Raw genomic sequence first — 23142 nt, forward strand, 5'->3', positions numbered from 1 at the left:
CAATTGTATCAGCTGTTTTTCTGAAAAATTTCATATAATTTTATACACAATACGTTATATTTCAAGTTAAAACCTACGAAAAGAAATTACTTTACTTTTGTTGTTACAATTGGTATTTACTAGCTCTGAATGTACACATATATTTTTTTAAAAAACATTTGAAATTATGAAACATTTTGCACATTTCAAATTATTATTAATCACACAATCTAGTACTGTTTATTTATGGATTCATCATAAAATAATATTCTAAACTGACAGAAATTCATTTGTCAAGAAAAATTGTAAACCCTCTGGAATAATGTTATTACCGCAGAGAGAAGTGGAAATAAGTGTGCTTCTGATGTGATCAGAGGTCTTTTTTTAGTTGGGATGAACAATGTTATTTTGGCTTTGGTAATGTAAAAATTCAAAAGACAGTGTGATATAGTAAAATAGACACAATAAATCATCGAAAAAACAAAAGTTCTGCACAGACATTTTCAAATTTATTTATATCAATTGGACAATGAAAACCTAAAATGTGAAAATTTCAGCTTCAAAATTCAGACCCCTAGGTATGAAGGATTGGAGTCAACTGTGCAAGAAAAGATAGGAAAAAAGTTGGTTGTAAATCTTACCTATCTCGAATCTCATGAAAAAACATCATCATCGTAGACAGTAGTGATGACAAAGAAGGGAGGGATAGATTACAAGCCATTAATTGTACATCATAGATACACTACAAAATTGTTTAAGGTCTTGTGTTTCAACAATGGAGGACACGACGTGGAAGAAACTTTTCAAATTCTTCAAGACACTTCTCCATGGGGACAAGTATTGATATGGATATCTTTGAAGTAAACAAAAATACACAGCTCTCAGCATTTATAGCTCTTGAGCACAGAATTTTGACCATTGCAGTACTCATAATTCTAGGAAACAGCAAATTATGTATTAAGGTGGTGGGTATTGTAGATAATAATCTTTATAACCAACATGGTAGTGAATGTATTATTTCCTAGCAGATAATTAATGGTTATTTGGCACTGGCTCTTAGGCAGAACTTTGATTCAACTGAACATACTGCAAACTGTGGTGTCAGTCAGAGCTTAAGAAGTTCGCTGAACACGATGCAAACAAGAACTTATGCAACATTCAGTGTGGATGGGTGTTTCAAAACTTTGTAACACAGGGATAAGCAGTTCAAGAGTAAAATCAAAATGGTATTTTCAAAAGTCAACTCACATAATATTCCATCATATGGATGTCTCACCTACTCCTCATTCTGAAATTAGGAAAATCACATATTCTCTCAAAAATAAAACTTCATCTGTACTTGATAGTGTTTTCAGCAAAGTGAAGACTTGTTATGATATGTGTTGTATTTTCTGAAACATGTAATGCATCACAAAGACAGTGTATTTTTCCAGACATATTGAAACACACCATTGTTGAACCACTATGTGAGCAAAGTGTAACAGCGATGTAAGTAGCTACCAAGATGTTTCACTGACATCATTTATCCAAGTTTCTGAGATGGTGATTCACTCTAGAATAGTATCTCTCCTGTGCAACTTTAATATCAAAACTACAGTTTGGCTTTCAACTGAGAAAGTCACTGTGCATTCATTCATAAAATTTTACAAGAATTGAACAACAAAATAGCACCAGTTTGTATTCTCTGTGACCTATCTAGTGCACTTGACTCTGTGAATCACAACTTAGTTAACTAACGTTTCATGGAATTAATGGGACAGCCTACAAATGGATATTGGCTAATCTAATCAACAGATGCAGAAAGTGTTTGTTTCTCATACATGTGAACAACAAAATCCCCAGTATACAATAAGCAGAATTAGTAATTTTCCAGATGACATTAGTGTTGTTACCATCCAAAATCTATATACAGCAACAGAAGGAGAAGTAGATAATGTTCTTGTAAGTGTTACTGGATGGTTTTCTGCTATTGTTCTGACACACACATTAGGAGGCACCACACCAATAATAAACACAAAGTACGGAAATAATAACTACACTGGGAACTACAACATTTTGTGTGTCCGTATGGATGAGAGTTTAAATGGAAAAAGTACACTTCTGAAATCCTAAAACAACTCAGTTCAGCTAAATTTGCACTTTGTATCATGGCAAATCTTTGGAAGAGAGAAATCAGTAAGTTAACATTTTGCATATTTCCATTTAATAATGTCATGTGGAATAATGTTCAGGGGCAACTTATCATTAAGAAACAAAGTCTACACTGATCAAAAACTTGCTGTAAGAATATTATGTGCTCCTCACCCAGCACCATTTGCAGACATCTGTTGAAGGAGTCATGCATTTTGAATACTGCTTCACAGTACATTTATTCTGTCATGAACTTGGTTGTAAATAATCCTGTCCAGTTCAAAAGGAACACTGATGAACATAAGTGCAGTAACATAATGACATTCATTATTCCACACTGAGGTTGTCTTCAGCACAAAATGGGGATGAACAATGTTGCCACCAAAGTTTTTGATAACTTACTCAATGATATAAAATTTCTGTCAGCCAGAAAAATTAAATTTGAAAACTGAAAAATTTTCAGTTTCACCACTATTCTGTTCTACTGGAGGATTTCTGTTTACACAAAAAAGATTGTGGGTAACAGTTTCTAATTCACATTTGCATTAAAAATAAGAACCTGGTAAATGGTCAACATTAATCATACTCACATATAAATGTGTACTTATGACAACTCATTCCACATCATTACAATTACTTGTACAAATGATCCACAGATCAAGAATCTACAAACCAACTTTACTAACTAACTAATTAACCATCAGTCACCCATCCCAAGATTGGTTTTGCCAGCACAAACATTCACTGAGTATAGACCTTTTAAAGGTGGTATACCTTTGCCTTTCTCAGACCTTTGATCAGAATTACTTCTCCAGATGTATGGGTGCCTACAGTTTAAAGTAGATTCAAACCCATGGTGAAACTTCACATCTTGCAAATAATATCCTGCAAATATTAGAGGAAAAATACATGGAAAACAAGAAAATGGAAACTGGACTGACAAGGGTTGAATGCTAAACTGTTTAGATCCATACTCTTACACAATTACAGAGCCACTGAAACAACTTAGTTTTCACCTTAACCAATAAATATGACTGATAACTGACATTGGCATTCTGTAGTTAAATTATTGTCCTTCTGTGGCTACTGACATGCAGTATTAAAGTACAGAGTGGATTTCTGTAAAGGATGATCATTATTCCCTGCCAAATAATTCATACACATGCTATTCATTGCAAATACGTTTCACATTCCCTTTTTTACAATGACTTTGTGTGTGTATGAAATTCCTGTAAATTTTTCATGTTATTAGAAGTCTTCTCTAGAAAATCTTAGGGTGGCTGTTATTATCTGCAGCTATTATTTACGTCACAGATATTCCCCTTAGCCTATCATTAAAAATAAAAATTCTTCCAGCAGCATGAGAATTTTTCAACTGTTAGTCATACAACATGAAGTCTATTGTTTTGCAGTGTCTTTATTATATGATTTGTTGACTACAATTGAAATTAACTCGATCCCTGAGATTCTCCTAGTCAAAGGTGATGCTAGTACATGGCATATTAATTTGCAGGTAATGTATGTACAATACAGATTTCAGAGTTCAATGTGACAATTTTTTTCCCATAATCTATGATCAACTGCTTTATAAAATTGGCCCTGAGCATTTGAAATATCTGCCTCCCTTCTGTACAGTGTGTATTGAGTAATAGGCCTCTAAAAGGGCAAGGTGGTTTTATGTATGCCGCCATCACCACAAACCTGCTTACAGGAGCTTGCAGGTAGTCTCTACTGAGGATGCTGGTGCCAAACACACACACACACACACACACACACACACACACACACACACACACACGATTTTAGGAGGGCCTAATGTGTGGAGAAGACATCACTTCTCTGTATTTGTAAATGTAGTATTTGGAGGAAGTACTAGGATGACTGTGGCTATTGTGCCAGGAAATCATGTACACTTTGGAGGCTTTGAATCTACATTGAAGTTCTGGCAGACGATCACCACTAGGTTGTAACTAGGTACAGAGTAACAGAAAACATCACTTTTAGCATCTTTGTGTGGTTGTTTTACAACAAAATGTCATTTACACAAGCTATGCCAACAATTTTAAGATTGTATAACAAATGGCATCTTTGCTAATTATAAAGTGATGGCTAGTTAAAGCAAACTGACAAAACTTATGAGAGGAAAATGAATGTTTTTCATAGTGATAATCAGCACTCAACAAAGAATAGTAAACTATTTGCAATACAAATATTTGCTAAATCTAACTACAACATTAATTTTGAATAGCCTTTGAGGGACTTACTACCTCCATCATCATGTGTATATATTTACTACAGAAATTACAACATTTTTGTGCTTTCCTTCCCTCCTCTTCCCCACCCCACACACATGTACTGTGAATTCAGAAGATGTGTTTATGTAATCTGCCACATTTAAGGAAAAAATGTACAAATTTATATGGACAAATAATTGTTTCAAATACCAGATGTTTACAGGTCATCAGACATTCCAAAAAGGATTGAAGACAGAGAAGTAAGAAATTATTCCAAGTAAAAATTACTGAATGTATTATGTAGAAATTTGCTTTTGACAAAAGGAAAAATTGAACATGGTTTTCCTGCCTTGATCACATGCTACAACAATGAGAATTTGGCAGGGTCCAGAATGCATACCTGAATGGTCATATTATTCACACAATTAGTCATTGAAGTGGGGAATCTAGGTTCCAATCCCGGTCAAGGCAGCAATTTTCATATTTTGATTCGTAAGTATATCATCACAATAACTCATAATTCCTATCTGTAGTGATATATGCAAGGAACTAATTCTTAAAATACACACGCTAAAACTATTGCACAAGCTCACTGATACTACTTCGGCTAATGTTGAAAGAGGACCGACCCCCCCCCCCCCCCTCCCCCCTAAAGTCTTTGTTGTGGTGACAGTCTGATTTGTAGCTAAGTCAGAGATCTAGGTTATGTTTGAAGGTGACAATTTGGCTGAGAGTTGGCAAAGCTAATGGATGTAAAAGCAGAAAAATCTTGTGGTGGTAATAAGCTGACTAGAGTGAAGCCCCATCTTTATCTCCATGCCATACTGAAAAATACAAGGGAGGAGGTTCAAATTTAACTTTTACCGATACTTCAGTTCATTTAGTGTAAATTATAATGCTCTATTTTGCCTGCTTTCCCTAGTTTTCTGCCCGGGGCCTATAATATTACAATGAGTGTAATCATTACAGGCACTACAGTGAAAGCCTGAACGCCAATGGAGAGCAGCATTGCTTATCATTCCCATTATGATCACAACTGTGGCACTATTCAAATGTGCTTAATTTTATATAGTTACATAAATTCTTGAATTACCTCTTGATTCACACACTCTTGCAATTCTTCTTTCACGTTCACAGTGGATGGGCAAACCCGGACCTGTGGTAATAATAAAACCACATAATTAGTGTGCTTAAGCAGTTTTAATTTTAATAGTTTTACAGAAAACTTATGACACTATTAAGTTTAACAATAATAATAATTTTATTACTAGTTCTTTTTTCTGAGAGGAATTATCTCGAACAATGGAAACTCCAGGTTGGAATATCAGCAAAAGATAGAATGCTAGTGACTGTAAAGATGACATGTCAAACTGCAAACAGATACAATGAAAAGAAACTTACACATTAGTTTTGTCCTTTTCTGACTAAGGTAATGAGTAAGTGTCTTTTCACTGTGTCTGCCTGCAACTTATTGTCTCATCTTTCCCTTATGTTATCGATATTCACATAGAAAAGATGTGTCATATATATCATAAACCATTTACCAAGTAATGGAAAGTCAAGGATTGAATAACAACAATAATATGAAGTTAGATCACTACTCAACACATAGCAAAGATGCCGAGTCTCTGACACGCAAAGTGAAAAGACTGCTACAGTAGCCAGAGACAGTGGTCACATGTACGTGTATGCAAATTGTTCTTGTGCAAATGTGTATGAGCGTTTTCTACATCGAAAGGAAGCCTTTTGGCCAGAAGTTAAAATGCAAAATAAGTTTTTCTGTTGCCCCTGTGTTACTCAATGTTTCTTCTGTATGGTAAGTGCTCATCTATTTTTTCGTAATATTGTTACAAATGACTTTTTCTCAACAGGTGATTTTCGTATACCTATGGATGATACACAAACCCGCTCAGTAACAAAATGTCCTGGATACAGGCATGACAATTCTTACACTGAAGTCACAAAAATGTAGAGAAATGAGATTTTCAAAGTTCAGGGGCTGAGAGTTGGGGGATATTCATTCATACCCTGTTTCTCCTAGGCTCAGCTTACACAGACTGACCCGTTTCAACGAAGACTTTCTTGGTTAGGTAGTCAATTTACCCCGTTATATTCCTAGGGCTAATTTTGTGTGAGTTCTTGCATTTGTGTTTTCGTTGCTTCTCCTGAATTCTTCTAGGTGAGTGAGCTGAAGACGAAACATAAAATTCACGGTGACATAAAAGTTTGTTTCAGTTTCCCCATTAAATTTCAGCCTTAAAACTGGATGATATTGCAACCTTTTAAGGAAAACGATCAAGAACTACGTTTTACCATTAATTTTAAGTGAGGATGTAATGGATTTTGGTCCAAAAAATATATTTTTCAAAAATATTATTTCCTTTATCTACACAGTTTAATCTATGTTGGGTGTGAATTTTATGATGATAGTAGCTTCAGAAATGCCTTTAAATTGTTAAACTGCTCTGCACTTGTGGCCACTCCCACCTTTTCTAACATTGGGAAACTGCTTGCTTCTGCGGAGTTTGTCAGTGTGAAGGCTATTTTCTTTTGATAACTTTGGCTGACATCTATACCTTTGCCTTAAAACACTGTTGCATGTGTTTTATTTACATTTTGATAATACCAACGAACATTATGGGTGGAAGGTTGAATTTGTACACCTTCACATGGAAGTCAAGATTTATGCATAATGGGTAGTGGAAAAACTGTGTTTAGGAAATGGAGGTTTCATGGAAATCGGTTTACCAACAAAAAAAAAAAAGAGGACGTAGTTCGAAATTAAGCTTCCACATCAAAACTTGGAATAGGAGAATTGTACAGGTGTGTGAATAATGATATGGATACCACTGTATTCAGACTTACTGATTTAGATCTTGTCTGCCAGGTTAGAGCTTGTCTGTCAGGCTATAAAGTTTTCATGTTCATGTGTTAGCTGTAAAAATACAGAATGCACAATTGTTGTTGAAGAAAGAAGAGTGGGAATAGCTTGTGATTTTAAATTAATTTGTAATTTATGTGGCTATGAATTTTCATTTTCCTCCTCCAAAAAAATCGACACTGGTACATATGAAAGCAATTTTAGGTTAACATATGCTATGAGATGCTTTGAACAAGGCAGAGAAGGAGGTAATTTATTGTTTGGTTCCTTGAACATGCCCCCAACTTGTGCAAGGTTTGGAAAAATAAATAAAGAAATTGTCTGGAGGTGTATGCGATACTGCCAGAGTTTCTATGAAGAAAGCAGTTGAGGAATTGGTGGAAATAAACAAAACAAAACAAACAAACAAACAAACAAAATAGATCCTAGAGTAGGTATTCATGACAGTGAATATCCTACAAATGTTACTGACCCATGTGTGTCTGCAGATGGGACCTGGATGAAAAGGGGTCACTCATCCCTATATGGAGTTGCATCTGTTATAGGTATTGACTCGGGTAAAGTTTTCAATGTAGAAATTATGTCTAAATACTGCCACCACTGTGCAACAAGGAAAATGTCCAACAATGAAGACAGTGAGAAACTGTGGAAAGAAAGGCATGCAGTAGCATGCTCTAATAATTATAGTGGCTCAAGTGGGGGCATGGAGGCTGCTGCAGTTGTTAGGATGTTTTCCAGATCTGAGGACCAGTATGGTGTCAGAGATACTAAATACCTTTATGATGGGGACTCCTCTTTGTTCAAAGCTGTGAAAGATAAAAATTTGTACAATACAACAATAGAAAAGTTGGTATGTTTTTGCCAAATCAAAAAGAGGCTTGGTGGTAGGCTTCATCGCTTGCTGAAAGAGAAGAAAGGTGAAGTACGTGAAGCTGGAAAACCACTGGGAGAAAAAAAGCAGGTTTACTCTGAAAGAAATTGGTTCTCTTCATTTATTTTATGGGAGAGCTATCAGGAAAAACCCACACAATTTAGAGGTAATGAGGCATGTTGTGTGGGCAATTTTTTTCCACAAACTATCCACTGACAAAACACCAATGCACAACTGTGTCCGATAGGCGATTGGTGTACATTCAACAACAGAAATGGGATGGATTCACATAAACACTAATTACCAGAACTTTTTTTTTTAGTGCACTCAACTACTAAGGTCATTAGTGCCCAGTCACAAATGTTAGTGCACTAATAGCGTAGAAAAACGCAAGGGGACAACAACAGGATGTACTTACAAAGACACAGATAAACAAAATAAAAGAGTTAGATTTTCTTGGACAAGTCCGTCAATGTCATAAAACTAAGAATACGAGCAGCTGCTCGAGTGTCATCAGCTAAAAGTTCCTGTAAGGTAGACAGCAGACACAGGACAACACGAGAGTGAATAAAATGGGGACAGGACAATAAAATATGGCGCACCATCAATGGATGACCACAGGGGCACTGCGGGGCGGGGTCACCAGACAACAGGTAGCGGTGGTTAAATCATCAATGCCCAATCCGCAACCTGGCCAAAATGACCTCCTCTCGCCGGGAAGGGTGTGAGGAGGTCGTCCAAGCCATCAGGATCGGTTTGATGACCCTAACCCCACTATCAGTTGATGAGACACACAAGTAAGCTGACTGAGGCAGGAAGATAGCAGTCTTGGCCGCAGCATCAGCAGCTTCGTTCCCAGGCACACCAAAGTGGCCAGGAATCCACAAAAAAAGGTCACAAGCGCCAGTATCAGCTAGTGACTGAAGGGACCGTTGAATTCACTGCACGAGAGGGTGGTCCGAATATGGGTCACGGAGAGACTGAATGGCTCTCAAAGAATCAGAGCTGATGCATAGGGAGAATGACGATGGCGGCGGATATACTGAGCGGCCTGATAGAGAGCAAAAAGCTCAGCTGTAAAGCTTGAACACTGGTCAAGGAGCCGGTATTGAAAGGTATCATCCCCAACGACGAAGGCACATCCGACGCCAGCAGTAGTCTTGGAGCCATCTGTCTAAATAAAGATGTTATTAGCGAGTCTCGAACGAAGTTCGACAAACCTCAAGCAGTATATCGAATCCAGGGTCCTCTCCTTCAAGGTGAACGCGAACCTGAGCCTGGAGCCAAGGTGGTATCGGGCTCTCACCCACTCGAAAAGTCCTAGGGAGGGTAAAATCAAGTTGCTGAAGCACGCAACAAAAGCGAACTCCAGGAGATAACAGGGCAGAGACGTACAGACTGTATTGGCAGTCGAAAGAGTCGTCAAAGAAGAAGAAATATGACAGATGGTGGGGCATTGACATCAGTCGGCAGGCGTACCGACAAAGCAACATATCGCGCCAGTAGTTGAGCGCTAATTCGGCAGCGTCGGTGCACAGACTCTCAACAGGGCTGGTGTAGAATGCTCCAGTCGCCAGACGTAACCCCTGATGGTGGATAGAGTTTAGACGGCGTAAGATGGACGGCTGGGCAGAGGAGTAGACAAAGCTCCCATAATCCAGGTTTAATCGGGCAATGGACCGATATAAGCGAAGCAGGACCATTCGATCTGCTCCCCATGGCGTCCCGCTGAGAACACGGAGGACATTTAGGGAACGGGTACAACGAGAAGCCAAGTAAGAAACATGTGGAGACCAGCAAAGTTTCCTGTCAAATGTAAGACCTAAAAATTTTGTTGTCTCCAAGAATGGGAGAGCAACAGGACCGAAACGTAAGGTTTGGGGAAGAAACTGTTTGTAACGCCAGAAGTTCATACAGACCGTTTTCTCACCAGAAAAACGGAAACTGTTAGCGACACTCCAGGAATATAGACGCTCTAGACAATGCTGAAGACAGCGCTCCAGGAGACATGTTCTCTGAGCACTGCAGTAAATCGTAAAGTCGTCCACGAAAAGGGAGCCTGAAATGTCAGCTGGAAGGCAATCCATTATTGGATTGATAGCTATGGCAAAAAGGGCCACACTCAAAACGGAGCCCTGGGGCACCCCATTCTCCTGGCGAAAGGCATCTGACTAAACAACCCACATGTACCCTGAACATTCGATCCATTAAAAATGCATTAATAAAAAGAGGGAGGTGTCCGCGAAGGCCCCCAAGTGTGCATAGTGCGGAGAATGCCCGCCCTCCAAAAGGTGTCGTAAGCCTTCTCCAAATCAAAGAACACAGCCACCGTCTGGCACTTACGCAAAAAGTTGTTCATAATGAAGGTCGACAAGGTAACTAGGTGGTCAACAGCAGAGCGGCACCTACGAAAGCCACATTGGATATTGGTAAGGAGGCGTCTAGATTCAAGGAGCCAAACCAATCAAGAATTTACCATGTGCTCCATCACCTTGCAGATGCAGCTGGTAAGGGAGATGGGGCGATAACTGGAAGGAAGGTGTTTGTCCTATCCTGGTTGGGGTATGGGAACAACAATTGCTTCATGCCAGTGTGTGGGAACATGATCTTCAGTCCAGATGCATTTATAGGTGCAAAGAAGAAAGCCTTGACCTGCAGGAGAAAGGTTCTTCAGCATCTGAATATGGGTACCATTGGGCCCCGGAACAGAGGATCGGGACCGGGCGAGTGCACTTTCGAGTTCCCACACGGTGAAGGTAGCATTGTAACTTTCACGATTCAAAGACTGGAAAGAAGGTGGCTGTGCCTTCTCTGCTTGTTTTTGGGGGAGGAAGGCAGGGTGGTAATGGGCAGAGATCAAAACCTCCGTGAAAAAGCGGCCGAAGGCATTTGACACATCCTCAGGACCCACGAGGACTTCATTCGCTACAGTCAGGCCAGAAATCGGGGAGTGGACCTTGGTGCCAGATAGCTGGTGCAGGCCACCCCAGACAACCAAAGAAGGAGTAAAACTGTTGAATGAGCTGGTGAAAGCCACCCAGCAAGCCTTTCTGCTTCCTTTGATAACACGACGACACTGTGCAAGGAGTCGTTTGTAACTGATACAGTTCGCCATCGTACGGTGACATTGGAAGGGGCGTAAAGCACGTCGCTGAGCACGAATAGCGTCGCTGCATGCTGTAGCCCACCAGGGGGACTGGGACTCGATGTGGAGAAGAGGAAGTACGGGGGATGGAATATTCAGCAGCAGTGAGAATAACGTCCGTGAGGTATGTGACCTGACTATCCCAGCTGGAGAAGTTTTGATCAGTGAGCCTTAAAACCAATACATTCATTCTGAAATACCCTGTATTTTACCAAATGGTAAAACTACTACTATCCCAACACAGTAAAACCAGAGTACTTATTCCAAAAAAATGTCACATACACTTGTGCCTCAAAACCAGTCTCAGCCTCAAAAGCACATACTACCATTCAAAACACACTCCAGGCATTGAGTTCATTTTCTGATATATTTGGATGACGCTCCACTTATCCTTAGGGGACTGATGTACCAAATGAGACAGTTACCTGCTGTGTTTCACAACTGTCAGTTAGTTCACAAGACAGGTGCTCTTTATTCAGCATCAGCTGTATTGTTCAGGGAGGTTCCTTGGAAGCAGGCACTGAAAACTTTTTTCCTGAGTAGATACAAATCTTGCCTAGTGTTAATTTACTGCAATTTACAAATCTCAAGATCTTGCCTATCACCAACACATATCTGTAAGTAAATATTTGTTATTCAGAGTTATACGAGTGCCAATAATTTGTGTGCTATCACACCTGAACGCATGTATGTAAGTAGTTTTAGCAAATATTGCCATAGCAACTTCGACAAACATTTGTGAATAGTCTAATGGGAAGGAAACTTGAAATTGTAGATAGTACAAGAAAAAGTCTTGTTTTGCTTGTTTCAAGCACAGAAAAACAAATAGTGTGTACTGATTTGTTAGTACAGATGAGATGACTGAATGCTGAAAGGCATTATCAGTCTTAAATGATGATGAGATGAGATGAGTATCTCATGCTTCAAGTCAAAAAACAACAGCAGTCAAACAGAGTCCGCCGGTGAAAGGCCAGATGATCGGCTACCAGCGGTGTGGCCTGGCGAAACTGAAGATAGCTGGGGACGGCAACTGCTGGGTGGTGCAGGAGAAGAAACACGCCTCAGTGGAGATGGAAAACTCTTGTTTCTGTGAGCCTTCTTTGAAGAATTACGTTTTGTCGAAGTAACAGTTGATGGCTATGAAGCTTGAGTATGCAAGAAATCTTCACGTGTCGGTTCTTTTTTCGAAGGTCCAAGCATCCGATTTAGAGGTCCCTGTCTTAGCAGTACCAGGTGATGATGATTGAGCCTTAGGGTCGGTGGGAGTAAGAGGAGACATTGATCGGGCGATCTTAGCACTGACCGATCTGACGACCGAATCACTAAATGTTAGATCACATTTCAGTGTAGCTACCTCCCTGGTAGGCCAAGGAGAGGCGAGAACGGTACTGTATTTACCTGCCAGAAGCACAGTGGGCTTTCTGCTATTGAATAACTTGCGAGCAGCCGAGATCGACACCTTCTCTTTCACTTGAATTTCCTGTATACTTTTCTCATCTTTGTAGACGGGGCAGTCACAAGAGGAGGCAGCATGGTCGTCCATACAGTTGATGCAACGAGGGGACGGAGGTGGACAGTCACCCTCATGGGCGTCCCTGCCACAGGTAACACATTTAGCCGCACTTGAACAAGACTGCCGTGTATAATTAAACCGACATTGGTAACACCTTGTAGGGCTGGGTACATACGGCCGAATAGAAATGATCTCATAACCCGCTTTAATTCGTGAAGGCAATTGCAAATTGTCGAAAGTCAGGGATATGGTTCGGGTTGGTATGAGGTCCTTGTCGATCCTTTTCACGACCCGATGGATGGCCATCACTCCCTGATCAGAGAGGAAAGGCAGAATCTCCTCATCAGTTAGTCCGTCGAGTGACCTGGTACACACCATGCCACATGACGCGACGAATTCAAGGTGTGGTGGGCCTCCACCTGTACAGCAAATGTGTGTAAGAGTGTGGCTCGAAGTAATTTTTGGGCCTGGAAGGTGCTCTCTGTCTCCAACAGCAAGGTACCGTTGCGCAACCGAGTACAAGATTTCACTGGTCCAGCAATCGCACCTACACCCTTCTGAATGACAAAAGGGTTGACTGTTGTGAAATCGTGACCATCAGATCTTGTGACAACAAGAAACTTTGGTGCTGGTGGTAGAATTTTCGGAACAGGAGTTTCATCTAGCTTTCATTTTTGGGCAGAAGACATGGAAGAAGAAGAAGAAGAAGAAGAAGAAGAAGAAGAAGAAGAGAAATCTATTGCGGATGAATCCCCCATGATTGCCAGCGTCTCCGATGGTGTGCTCCTTCCTTGTGGGGGCCCTCTCAGAGGGCACTCCCGCCTTAGGTGACTGTTCACACCTCAGGACACATCTCCCGAGGAACGGACGGAGGGACCAATCGGCATGTTCGGAAGGTAACAGCTCAGGCAATCACCACTCCCTGGGCCTGGCCTTTATCAGGGGGTACGTACGTGCCTTACTTGCGTACCCAGTGTGGGGAATTACGCATTACCCCGTCACCGGCTACGTGTGTGAACGCGTGGGTCAGCCTTCAGGCACGCACAGGGAGGAAAGACGAGATGAAAGAGAGAAAGGGTTAGAGGGACAGAAGAAAGAATCTCAAATGCCGAAGCGGAGAATAAGACACGGAAAAGAAGACAAGGAGAATAGGGCAAGGAGAATGAGGCAGAGATAGAAGTAAGGGTATGAAAGCGCGGGGAAGAGTGAACGTAGGGAAAGACCAACATAGGAAGAAATTGTGAGGATGGAGAAAAAGAAAGGAAACAGGATCCTGGAGTTTTCAAATGTCCGTCTCCAGACGAAGGCTTGATACATTACTCCCAAGAAGAGGGCAGAGGGAGTGTGAAGTGAAGGTAAAACTCTGTTAATGATACAATTTGTACCATAATTAATAACTGTAGTTCAGTGGTTTTATAACCGTCTCAGGACCCTACAATAAAATTTTCAGATTAATTGCATGATTAGAATGAGTTATGGCTTTTTATAAAAAGACAATAAAAAATTAAAAATTACACAATCTGGAAAAATATTAATCCTGCATATTTTATTATATTTTTCCATTAACACACAGTTCAGCTGCTTTACACATGTAAAATTTTGGATTTGTAAATTAATAAATATGGTTTTAATGATGTATTAAATAAATGTTTACATTTCCCATTACATCCCACCTTAAGCAATGTAATTCACCAGAAGTTGACAGTGACATTAAAGTACAATACATAATACTTGTTATCAACAATGAACAGCACATCACATGATTAAGTTTTGTGTGAGTATTAACACACAAATAATTAATATGACTGCAGCAGATGTAGATTGGGAATGTAAATATGTGCTGGCTAAAAGGCAATGAAAATTTTGATTCTCCTATTGTGTAATAACAGCCCAGCCACAATATCATTCTTTGGTATGGGCATAAACAGAAAAGAAGTGATGGAGATACTTTTTGGCTTCCACCTTGTACACTTCAGTAGCAGTTCGCCACCTGTTTAGGGCTACCTCACAACATACTTTTTGAGGAAATTTGTGTACTGGGCAAGAAGTACACACCAAATACCACATGAGGCCACCATCACCTCACAGGCACAAACCCTCGCCTGACATCTATCAGTTCCATGCGAGCAGCCTCCAGATGGTGCTCACTAACAAACACTTCTTCCTGCTTCTGCGCCACTTCCTTCAGCACACTGTGTATGTCTGCTCATAGTGCAGACAGCCAATAGGAAAAATGTCAACTGCAGACTATACAGCTTTTGCCTCCACTGGGCAGACAGGAATCTTCCCACTGACGGACTCAAAATACAATGGGAGGCAGATGCGGACAAACATAAACAGTTCCCCACCAGCAGCCAGACAGCAGTTCCAGAGCTGGCAATTCTCACACAATACTCTGAAGATTACCTTCTGACACTATAGTTGCTGTTCACAGAGAACCATAACCAATTACAGAGTCTTTGCAAAGATTTCTATCAGTGACAATATCAGACAGTCAAGAGACTGCAAAATTAGTTAGATACCACTGCATCATGTTCAGGACATCGTCTGCCATGCATCAAAGTTTACCAAATTAAAGTACCATTTTGTAAAATACTCTTAATAAATGTTATTTGTTATTTCTTATTGGGTTGTGAGATCTCTGTAGTAGCACATTCTGTCACAGTATGAGTTTGCGTAGTATAGCATGCCACTATCAACATTAAGGAACTGTAGCAGAGAACATTTTTTCTCCTACCATGAATATTTACACTGAATTCACAGTCACATTCCGCTTCTACAATCACAATGGACAATCCTCAGAGAGGGATAAAATACGTCAATATTCAGTTTGAACACAGAGCTGTTAAATACGCATTTGGTACAATGACTTACAATGTGATACTGGCCAAACAAATTAAAACAACTGCTGGAAAAGTGGGGAGAGAGGTCAAATGCATCTATTTATGACATAAAATACACAGACTGTGTAGGAAGTTCTATGTATTTTTGCTATCTCAGTGGCTTTCAATTAACATGATATACTAAATATGGTTTTTGAAGGGTCTAAGAAGGTTAAGTCCATCCACTCAACATGTGAGAGAAGCTTCCATGTGACATATTCATTGTTAAGCAGTGTTCAAATCTTCAAAACTAGTACTCATCAAATACAACTTTAATCTTATAAGACTACTTTTTAATTTTATCTCCCTTATCAAATTATAACACAGTCTTTAGAGGTATTTACTAGAAAATCTGAACCTGCCAATCTCAACCACCTCAACTGACATCACAAAATAGTAAACATACACCACTTGCAAATATTGAAAAGGGGTAAAATAAATGTGATAACAAGAATGATAGTTATTCTCAGGGCAGAGGACTTGGTTTCGCCTACTCAAAACCCAACTGTCACCTTACAAAATAATATGCAGCATGGGCTATGGTGAAGGTCATCATCGCAACTTCCTCAAAACATAATATACAAACAGAGTTACATTATCAGTATTCTACTATATCTCTCTGTATGGCAATGCAGAAGGATTCAATTCAACCTGTTTGCTCTGAACCACGAGATGGAAGCGGCTACTTCCAGCGTGTACAAAATGTTTACAATTATGTCACTAAATACACACGCAAACAAACGTGAAGAAAAATAAGTATGATACAACGTTTCACTCCAAAAATAAAGTGAAACTAATGGGACAAACACAGAAAATTGGGGTTTTCGGGTGGGGTAAGTCAAATACACAACAATAACTACACTATGCCAAAACAAATAATATCCAAAAAAGTTTACATTACAACATTCCATTACACCAACAAAACCACAGAAATTGGACATTTCCCTTAACCTATATAGCTCAACCGCAGCTGCTGATGGAAAAAAGCCACCTACAACTCCGGAAGGTGGAACCAAAACCCCAACTCAAAAACCCAAATACTCCACATTCACTACATCAATTAGAACACAATCAACCTACTATAGATACAGAACAGACAAAATATCACAATCACTATAGAATGAAACACAAACGAAAATTACTTACCAACAAGACCTTCAAGCAATATCACCTAGGTTCACCATCATGTCCCCCCCCCCCCCCCCCCCACACACACACACACGAAGAGAGAAAACCTTAACTCACCATCTTCAACCTATACATCCTCCCCTCAAAAAATCTTCTGTCAGCAATAGTAATCCAAATGAGATTACAGGTTGTACGAGTGCCTCTTCCCCTCCTTATAACTGATTTAATTGCTCCCAAAGCCCCTCTATCATGTAACTACAAGCCTCACTGTCACAATCCTTAAACTCAGTACTGTGGTTAACGACTCAATGATTGTAACCACTCGTCCCCAAACCCCTATACGACGAAAATGCATCAGAAACAATAGTGCTACCCCCTCAATATATTCTTCAATTAGACCCACCAGTTACCTATTACTGCAGCTCAGTAGAACCCTAAAAACACAATCAGCATACCCATCTCCTGAAGTAACAACCACCCTCCCCCCTCCCCACCAAACACCCACAAACCAACCAGAAAAATGCCCCTCCCATACTGTGATTCGTCAATTTCATCAACCACACCTGGCCCAACCAACTTCCTGCTACATTTCACGTATTCTGAACAAACCTCTTGACAAACATATCTAATCCAGAACAGTTCTCTCTCTCACAGCAGTCTCATATGCAAAAACATTTATAAAAGACTTACAACAAAAATAGTAAGAGAGCAAGACAGTCTCCCATAGGGCTAATCTAGATTTCTCAAACCAGGTACCACATCTCATAGATTTCCAGGAATGTTCACACTGACGTCACATATACATGTCCCCGGTCTGAGCTGCCGGGTTGATTGATTGATTGATTTTAACAGAAGAGCTGAAACAGCTTAGGTTTAACCCAGCACTGCCCGCACCGAAACGGAAATATGGAAGCGTCCAATCCTGCCCGTCTGCTTTGATCCATGACGTCACAAATATGGCGGAAACAACCATAAACCATGATTCCAATATGGCACATATAAAGTCGTTATGTACACATTATGAGGATGAAAATACATCGAAAAAAAAAAAAAAAAAAACACACACACACACACACACACACACACAACACACACACACACACACACACACACACACACACACACACACACACACACACACACACACACACACGTTCCACAAAAAGCCTAATGAGACTAACGGGACAAGCGCGGGAAATAGGTGGTTTTTGGGTGGAGACAAACTAAATATAAACAAACTTAGACACCCAACACCATACAAAACCATGAAAAAAATCGATATCACAAAACTCCCCAAATACCACTAAAGACAGTATCATCTGGTATCAGACACTTCCCTTGACCTGTATAGCTCAACAGCAGCTCCCGATCCCATAAATTACGACGTAACCACTTCCCTTGACCTATATAGCTCACAAACATCTCCCGATACCAACATTCACAGCCACACATTGGGAGTGAACACTTCCGTTGACCTGTTATCCTCACGACATCTCCACATACAGCCGTCCCTGGTCCAAGAGGCCGGAACTTTAAGTAAGCCTCATTTCTTCACCACATACTGAATACTTCACGACTTCATCCAAAAATCCGAATAGTTGAAGAAATTTTACTAGAGACAACGCACTGTCCCCCATCATAGCCGACAACCAAAAACTGTTGACCCAGTCAGTCATATCCATACCTACCAAAGACATAAAAAAAGCAATTCACACACGACGCCACACTAGCAAACTAAACCAAAAACATCACCTAACACACCACGGGAGAGCACCACCGATCGCATCAAAACGACACCTACAAACACGCCACTCTCACAAAGTAAATTCCGCGCCGTCGTGATGTCACACACCACAACAGCCTTAAGTCACGGGTCAAAGCCGACGGGTGGGATCGGACGCTTCGGTCGACCCACCGAAACTAGGTTTGAGCCGCCAGAACTCTCATCTACCTCATATTGTCACCACAAATGTGACACCTAACACATGCAGCAGTAAGGCCGCCCACCTACAGAAACCGTTTGTGTGACAGACACCATATCACCACCCTTTTAGATTGTAATGATGCACTCATGTATTTCACTACCATATCCACATCCAACAAAAAAATCAATAAAAATCATAGTCCCCTGTATGCCCAACGAACACCAATCTAATCAGACGTAACAAAATTGCCAAATATATAAACAAACCTTAATAACTCACTGTAAACACTTCCACAACCCACACTACCCCACCAACTACTTGAACTGAAGACCACATTAGCACAATACAAGCCAAAACTCAAATGAAGCCTGTACACACCTTAAACTCAGCATGTCCACTTCCACCCTCACAGGACACCATCCAGAAGCAACTCAACATCTACAAATAAAACCAACTCAACATTACAATACCACTATTATGTCATGAGTCAAAGCAACAAGTGGAATCGGTTGCTTCTGTTGACCCCTGTGCACATATGACACCATATGCCACATCATTCCACCAAGGGTTACAGCCAAAGCCTGGTATCGATTGATTCAACCGAAATTGTAATCTATCACAGTGCAAGCTGAGTGCTATCAACTATTTATTGAGGTGCAGTAATGAATTTTATCTGAAATGAAATTTACTGACATACTGTTTACATATTCAAAGAGAACTGCTAATGTATACATTAGAATACAGAAGCTTAATTATCACACCAGTGATCACAGTAAACATCTCTTCAACCTTACTTACAAAACAAATATTTTATGTGCCAGCAAACATCGAATGATAATAAAAAAAATTACTGTAAGTCTACCTAACTTTCTAGCTGCAAATTAAAGTTGATATTTAAAAGAAGCAGATCAGAATAAGCTCCATGTTTATGCTTATGTATTATAAATGTCAATGAGTAGTGATTGAAGAAGTTCTCTAGCTTCTGCTAAATATTTAATCCAAACTATTCCCTCTGTCTGATGTTCAACACACACATTTTATTCACAGCGTTGTGGATCATTACATTTAACAAAAAGATCTGGATTCTGTATTACATTGCATTCTCCTTACTTCCAAGCATATCACTGATTTATGTTTATTCGTTCAGAATACTACACACAGAAATTATTAAAACAATACAAGAAAACTACTTACAGTGGAGTCTGGCACAGTCGATATCTCATCTGTTGGCTCTGTTTTTATCCAAATAATGTTTCTGTAATCCATTGCTGCAGTGTGAAGGCCCTGAAAAACAAGGAATCAGATAAAAACAGTCATATTCAAAATTCATTATCACTATAAGATACAACTCAAAAACAGCATTTTTTATTCCAAGACAGAGCAACATATGAGCCAGTGCACACAAAACAAATTTAACACTACCTGATGAAAACAGAAATTGTAATTATGACAAAAGAGCGACATTTCTCTGGTTAAGAAGAGTTGAAACAAATTACCTCAAAATGTCACATCAAAATCACATGCAATGGAAACAAATGATTATTGATGTTTCTTTGAAACAGGGGCCAATGGTACACTATAATAATGTAAGCATTATGAGACATGAATATTTTGCTTTCCAAATGAATTCTAATTTCAGCAATATGGCCATGCAAAGCAACTCATACAAGCAAAGAGATTTTTCCAAATAAAACAATTTACTACGGCCAACCTCGATTTTACATATGATGAGAAAATTTGAAATGAAGCTTGCAGCCTTCTGTGAGCTCAATGCTTTTAAATATATTATGGACGTTTGGTAATGAATGCTGTCATCCAACACATTTATAATCCGATTCTTACTGATATAACCAAGAGCAAAAGAGAATTTGTATTTCTTAATCGCATATAAGACACTGAAAGGCTTAATCTATGAACACAGATGTCATTCTATACACTGTTTCTCACTTATTACGTTGCAGGCATAAAATGAAATTCTGCCCCTTCTAAATTCAGCAGCCTTCAGACGATAATTTTATCAGGCAATTTAATATGCATTTCATCCCCATCATTGCTGTATATACAAATGTACAACAACTACTGCCACGGCGGAATCTTTAATAATTCCCGTACTTAAGTTCGTACCGGAGAAGTGCTCAAAACTTTCTGAACAGCCACAGTAAACAACAGACATGGCCTAATACCTTCTACAGCATTTTCTTTCATTCAAATACAAACATTATCTGATAAGATGTATAAATTACTGGTATTTGAATCTGAAATACTAAGATTAGTACCCAACTTCACACGCAATAATCCGGAGCAGCTACACAGCTAACACCCTTCTTGTCTCTTCACAACTAGGTACATCATCAGCGGCGGTAAGCAAGTTAACATAAACATACTAGTATAGTGATTGTACGAATTTCATTACACGTCTTCTCTCGCCCATCACAAAGTATTTAACGACGATTTTCGTTTTCACTTGAGGTCGCAAGGTAAAGAAACTGCCTTTCACAAACTACGGGAAAACATATGCATAGATTTCATGTCATGTGGACAAATTACCGGGCACTTTACAAGACGATATGGGCCTGCGTACATGTAATATTTTTCATAACTTGCAACTTCATAGAAGTTAACAGCGACGTTTTATCGAGATAACATAACCTAAAACAACTGCACAAGCTGTCCCTCTCGACACTCCGTCACCACATTTTCCAAACGTTACCCAATCATAGTTATTCAGATGTCGATAAAATCGCCGTGAAGTTTGTCGGCTAAATCATATTTAACTGTTACGATATTAATACAAATAGATACGAGTGTTCCATAAAAATATACTCACAAGTTGCTTCATGGGCCCTACCGAGTTATAATAGAAAGGAAATTGGTGTTGGGTTTATGTTCGAAAATAAATTTTCGTCTTTCGTTCTTTCATGTATATAATCCTCACTTTTTTATTGCTTGGAGGACGGAGGAAATAGTTCATATATATATATTTTTTTATTGGCTACAAGATGGCGACCACTTTGCTAGATTGTCCGTTTGAGCAGTTACCAGAATGCGCCAGACAACAGGCTGTACTGCGCATGCGCAGCTACGATGACGTAGGCAGCTCGTGCTTGGTGCTTGCTCTGCTCATACGCTTTTCGTCGTATTTCTGGTGGGGCATCACGTGACCATGTGTAGCCGTGCCGCCCGTGCGGCATGTTGTTGAGAGAATATACTGAATTGTTTTATCATATCCCACACAGATGAAGGATGCAAATAAGGAAGCAGTTCTCGGCTTTTGAGTCATTTCAAAATTAGACTCCACAGCTCGGAGTACCATAAAATTTTTGACATATTTTTTCTTTTAATTCGTGCTCTGCAATTTTGTTATGTAGCATTTCCAACACGTTTACATCTACACATCACTGCAAAAAGCTACTAGGATGGAATACAAATTACTTGCAACAAAAAAAGAGAGAGTTTCTTGTGTAGCTTACACCGGAATAAAGGACAATAAATTTCATAACTATTGCAAAATGTGAAAAAATTAACATGGTTGTCTATGAGGCAAAGAAACGGTACAACTGACAGTTTATATTCTACTCTAGGAATAAATATGAAGCCATGTGGGGAGTTAAAACGATAAAACATGGTATGCTGCCAGTCTAAAATTTAGGATAGAATGGCATTCCATAAATTTAAGACGTAAACACAAATAAAGAAATAACTTCAGGCCCAGAGGAAGTACGAGACAAGTGCCTTGTGATCGAAAAACACTTTCACAGAAGGCAGATCTACAAAATTCTGCTACAGCTGTCATTATATTTGAAACAAAATATTTAGTTCAAAACCACTGACCAAATTTGCCCACTTAGCTTCAAGTCAATGGTTACGTATGTTCGTACGTATATAGCATTAAGAGATCTTACAGTGTCATACAAGGAACAGGACATCAGAGACTACTCCAGCAGCATCGGAATTCCATAAACCATACTAAATGCTTCATTCCGCTCTAATTGCACATTTCTATGTCCAGATGGACTCTGAAGTTCCTGATATTCAGCTTTTCATGTGGTTCACGTGATACAAATTTTCTTGGAGGTCCAGTACTATATTCTCATATTTGGTTCTTTATTATGGTGTAACGTCATTCATCCCAGAAAATGAAAATTTGCACTTCAAATTGAACGAGGTTGAAAGTAGCCAATAGCGCGGAATGAAACACTTCGTTTCGTTTCAAATAAACTAACTGCCTTAGCGGAAAAAAAAATTAACTCAAGCAAATTCCTCTATAAAACAGACAGAAATAGCTTCATTAAGACATTAATGGTTGATTACTAATAACCTGGAAATAATATAAAATCAGAAAATTGAAACTACTAACTTATTTTGGCCTTTCATGGTTATGAGAATGTATATTAATTCACTTTATGGCTCCCGGCCACAGAAATCTGTTTTGTTTTCATTTGACGTGGGAGCTA

The 23142-nt window shown here is 39.4% G+C and overlaps 1 protein-coding gene across 6 annotated transcripts in view; it reads right to left on the reverse strand.

The window, feature by feature from the left end:
- LOC124719620 (zinc finger protein 83-like) overlaps positions 1–21701 on the reverse strand; it is a 178827-nt gene extending 157126 nt beyond the window's left edge. Inside the window, exons 1-3 of one of the 6 annotated variants that reach the window (XM_047244834.1) lie at positions 21516–21701; positions 19883–19972; positions 5437–5499 (exon numbers count right to left, since the gene is read on the reverse strand). In XM_047244834.1, the coding sequence (XP_047100790.1) occupies positions 5437–5499; positions 19883–19972; positions 21516–21527 (165 nt within the window). In that variant the 5' untranslated portion in view covers positions 21528–21701. The other 5 variants (XM_047244836.1, XM_047244833.1, XM_047244837.1 and 2 more) reach the window with 5 other exon arrangements.
- Between the last annotated feature and the right edge of the window lie 1441 nt (positions 21702–23142).

The sequence above is a fragment of the Schistocerca piceifrons genome, chromosome 11 (genome assembly GCF_021461385.2).
Source record: "Schistocerca piceifrons isolate TAMUIC-IGC-003096 chromosome 11, iqSchPice1.1, whole genome shotgun sequence".
Classification (NCBI taxonomy): domain Eukaryota; kingdom Metazoa; phylum Arthropoda; class Insecta; order Orthoptera; family Acrididae; genus Schistocerca; species Schistocerca piceifrons.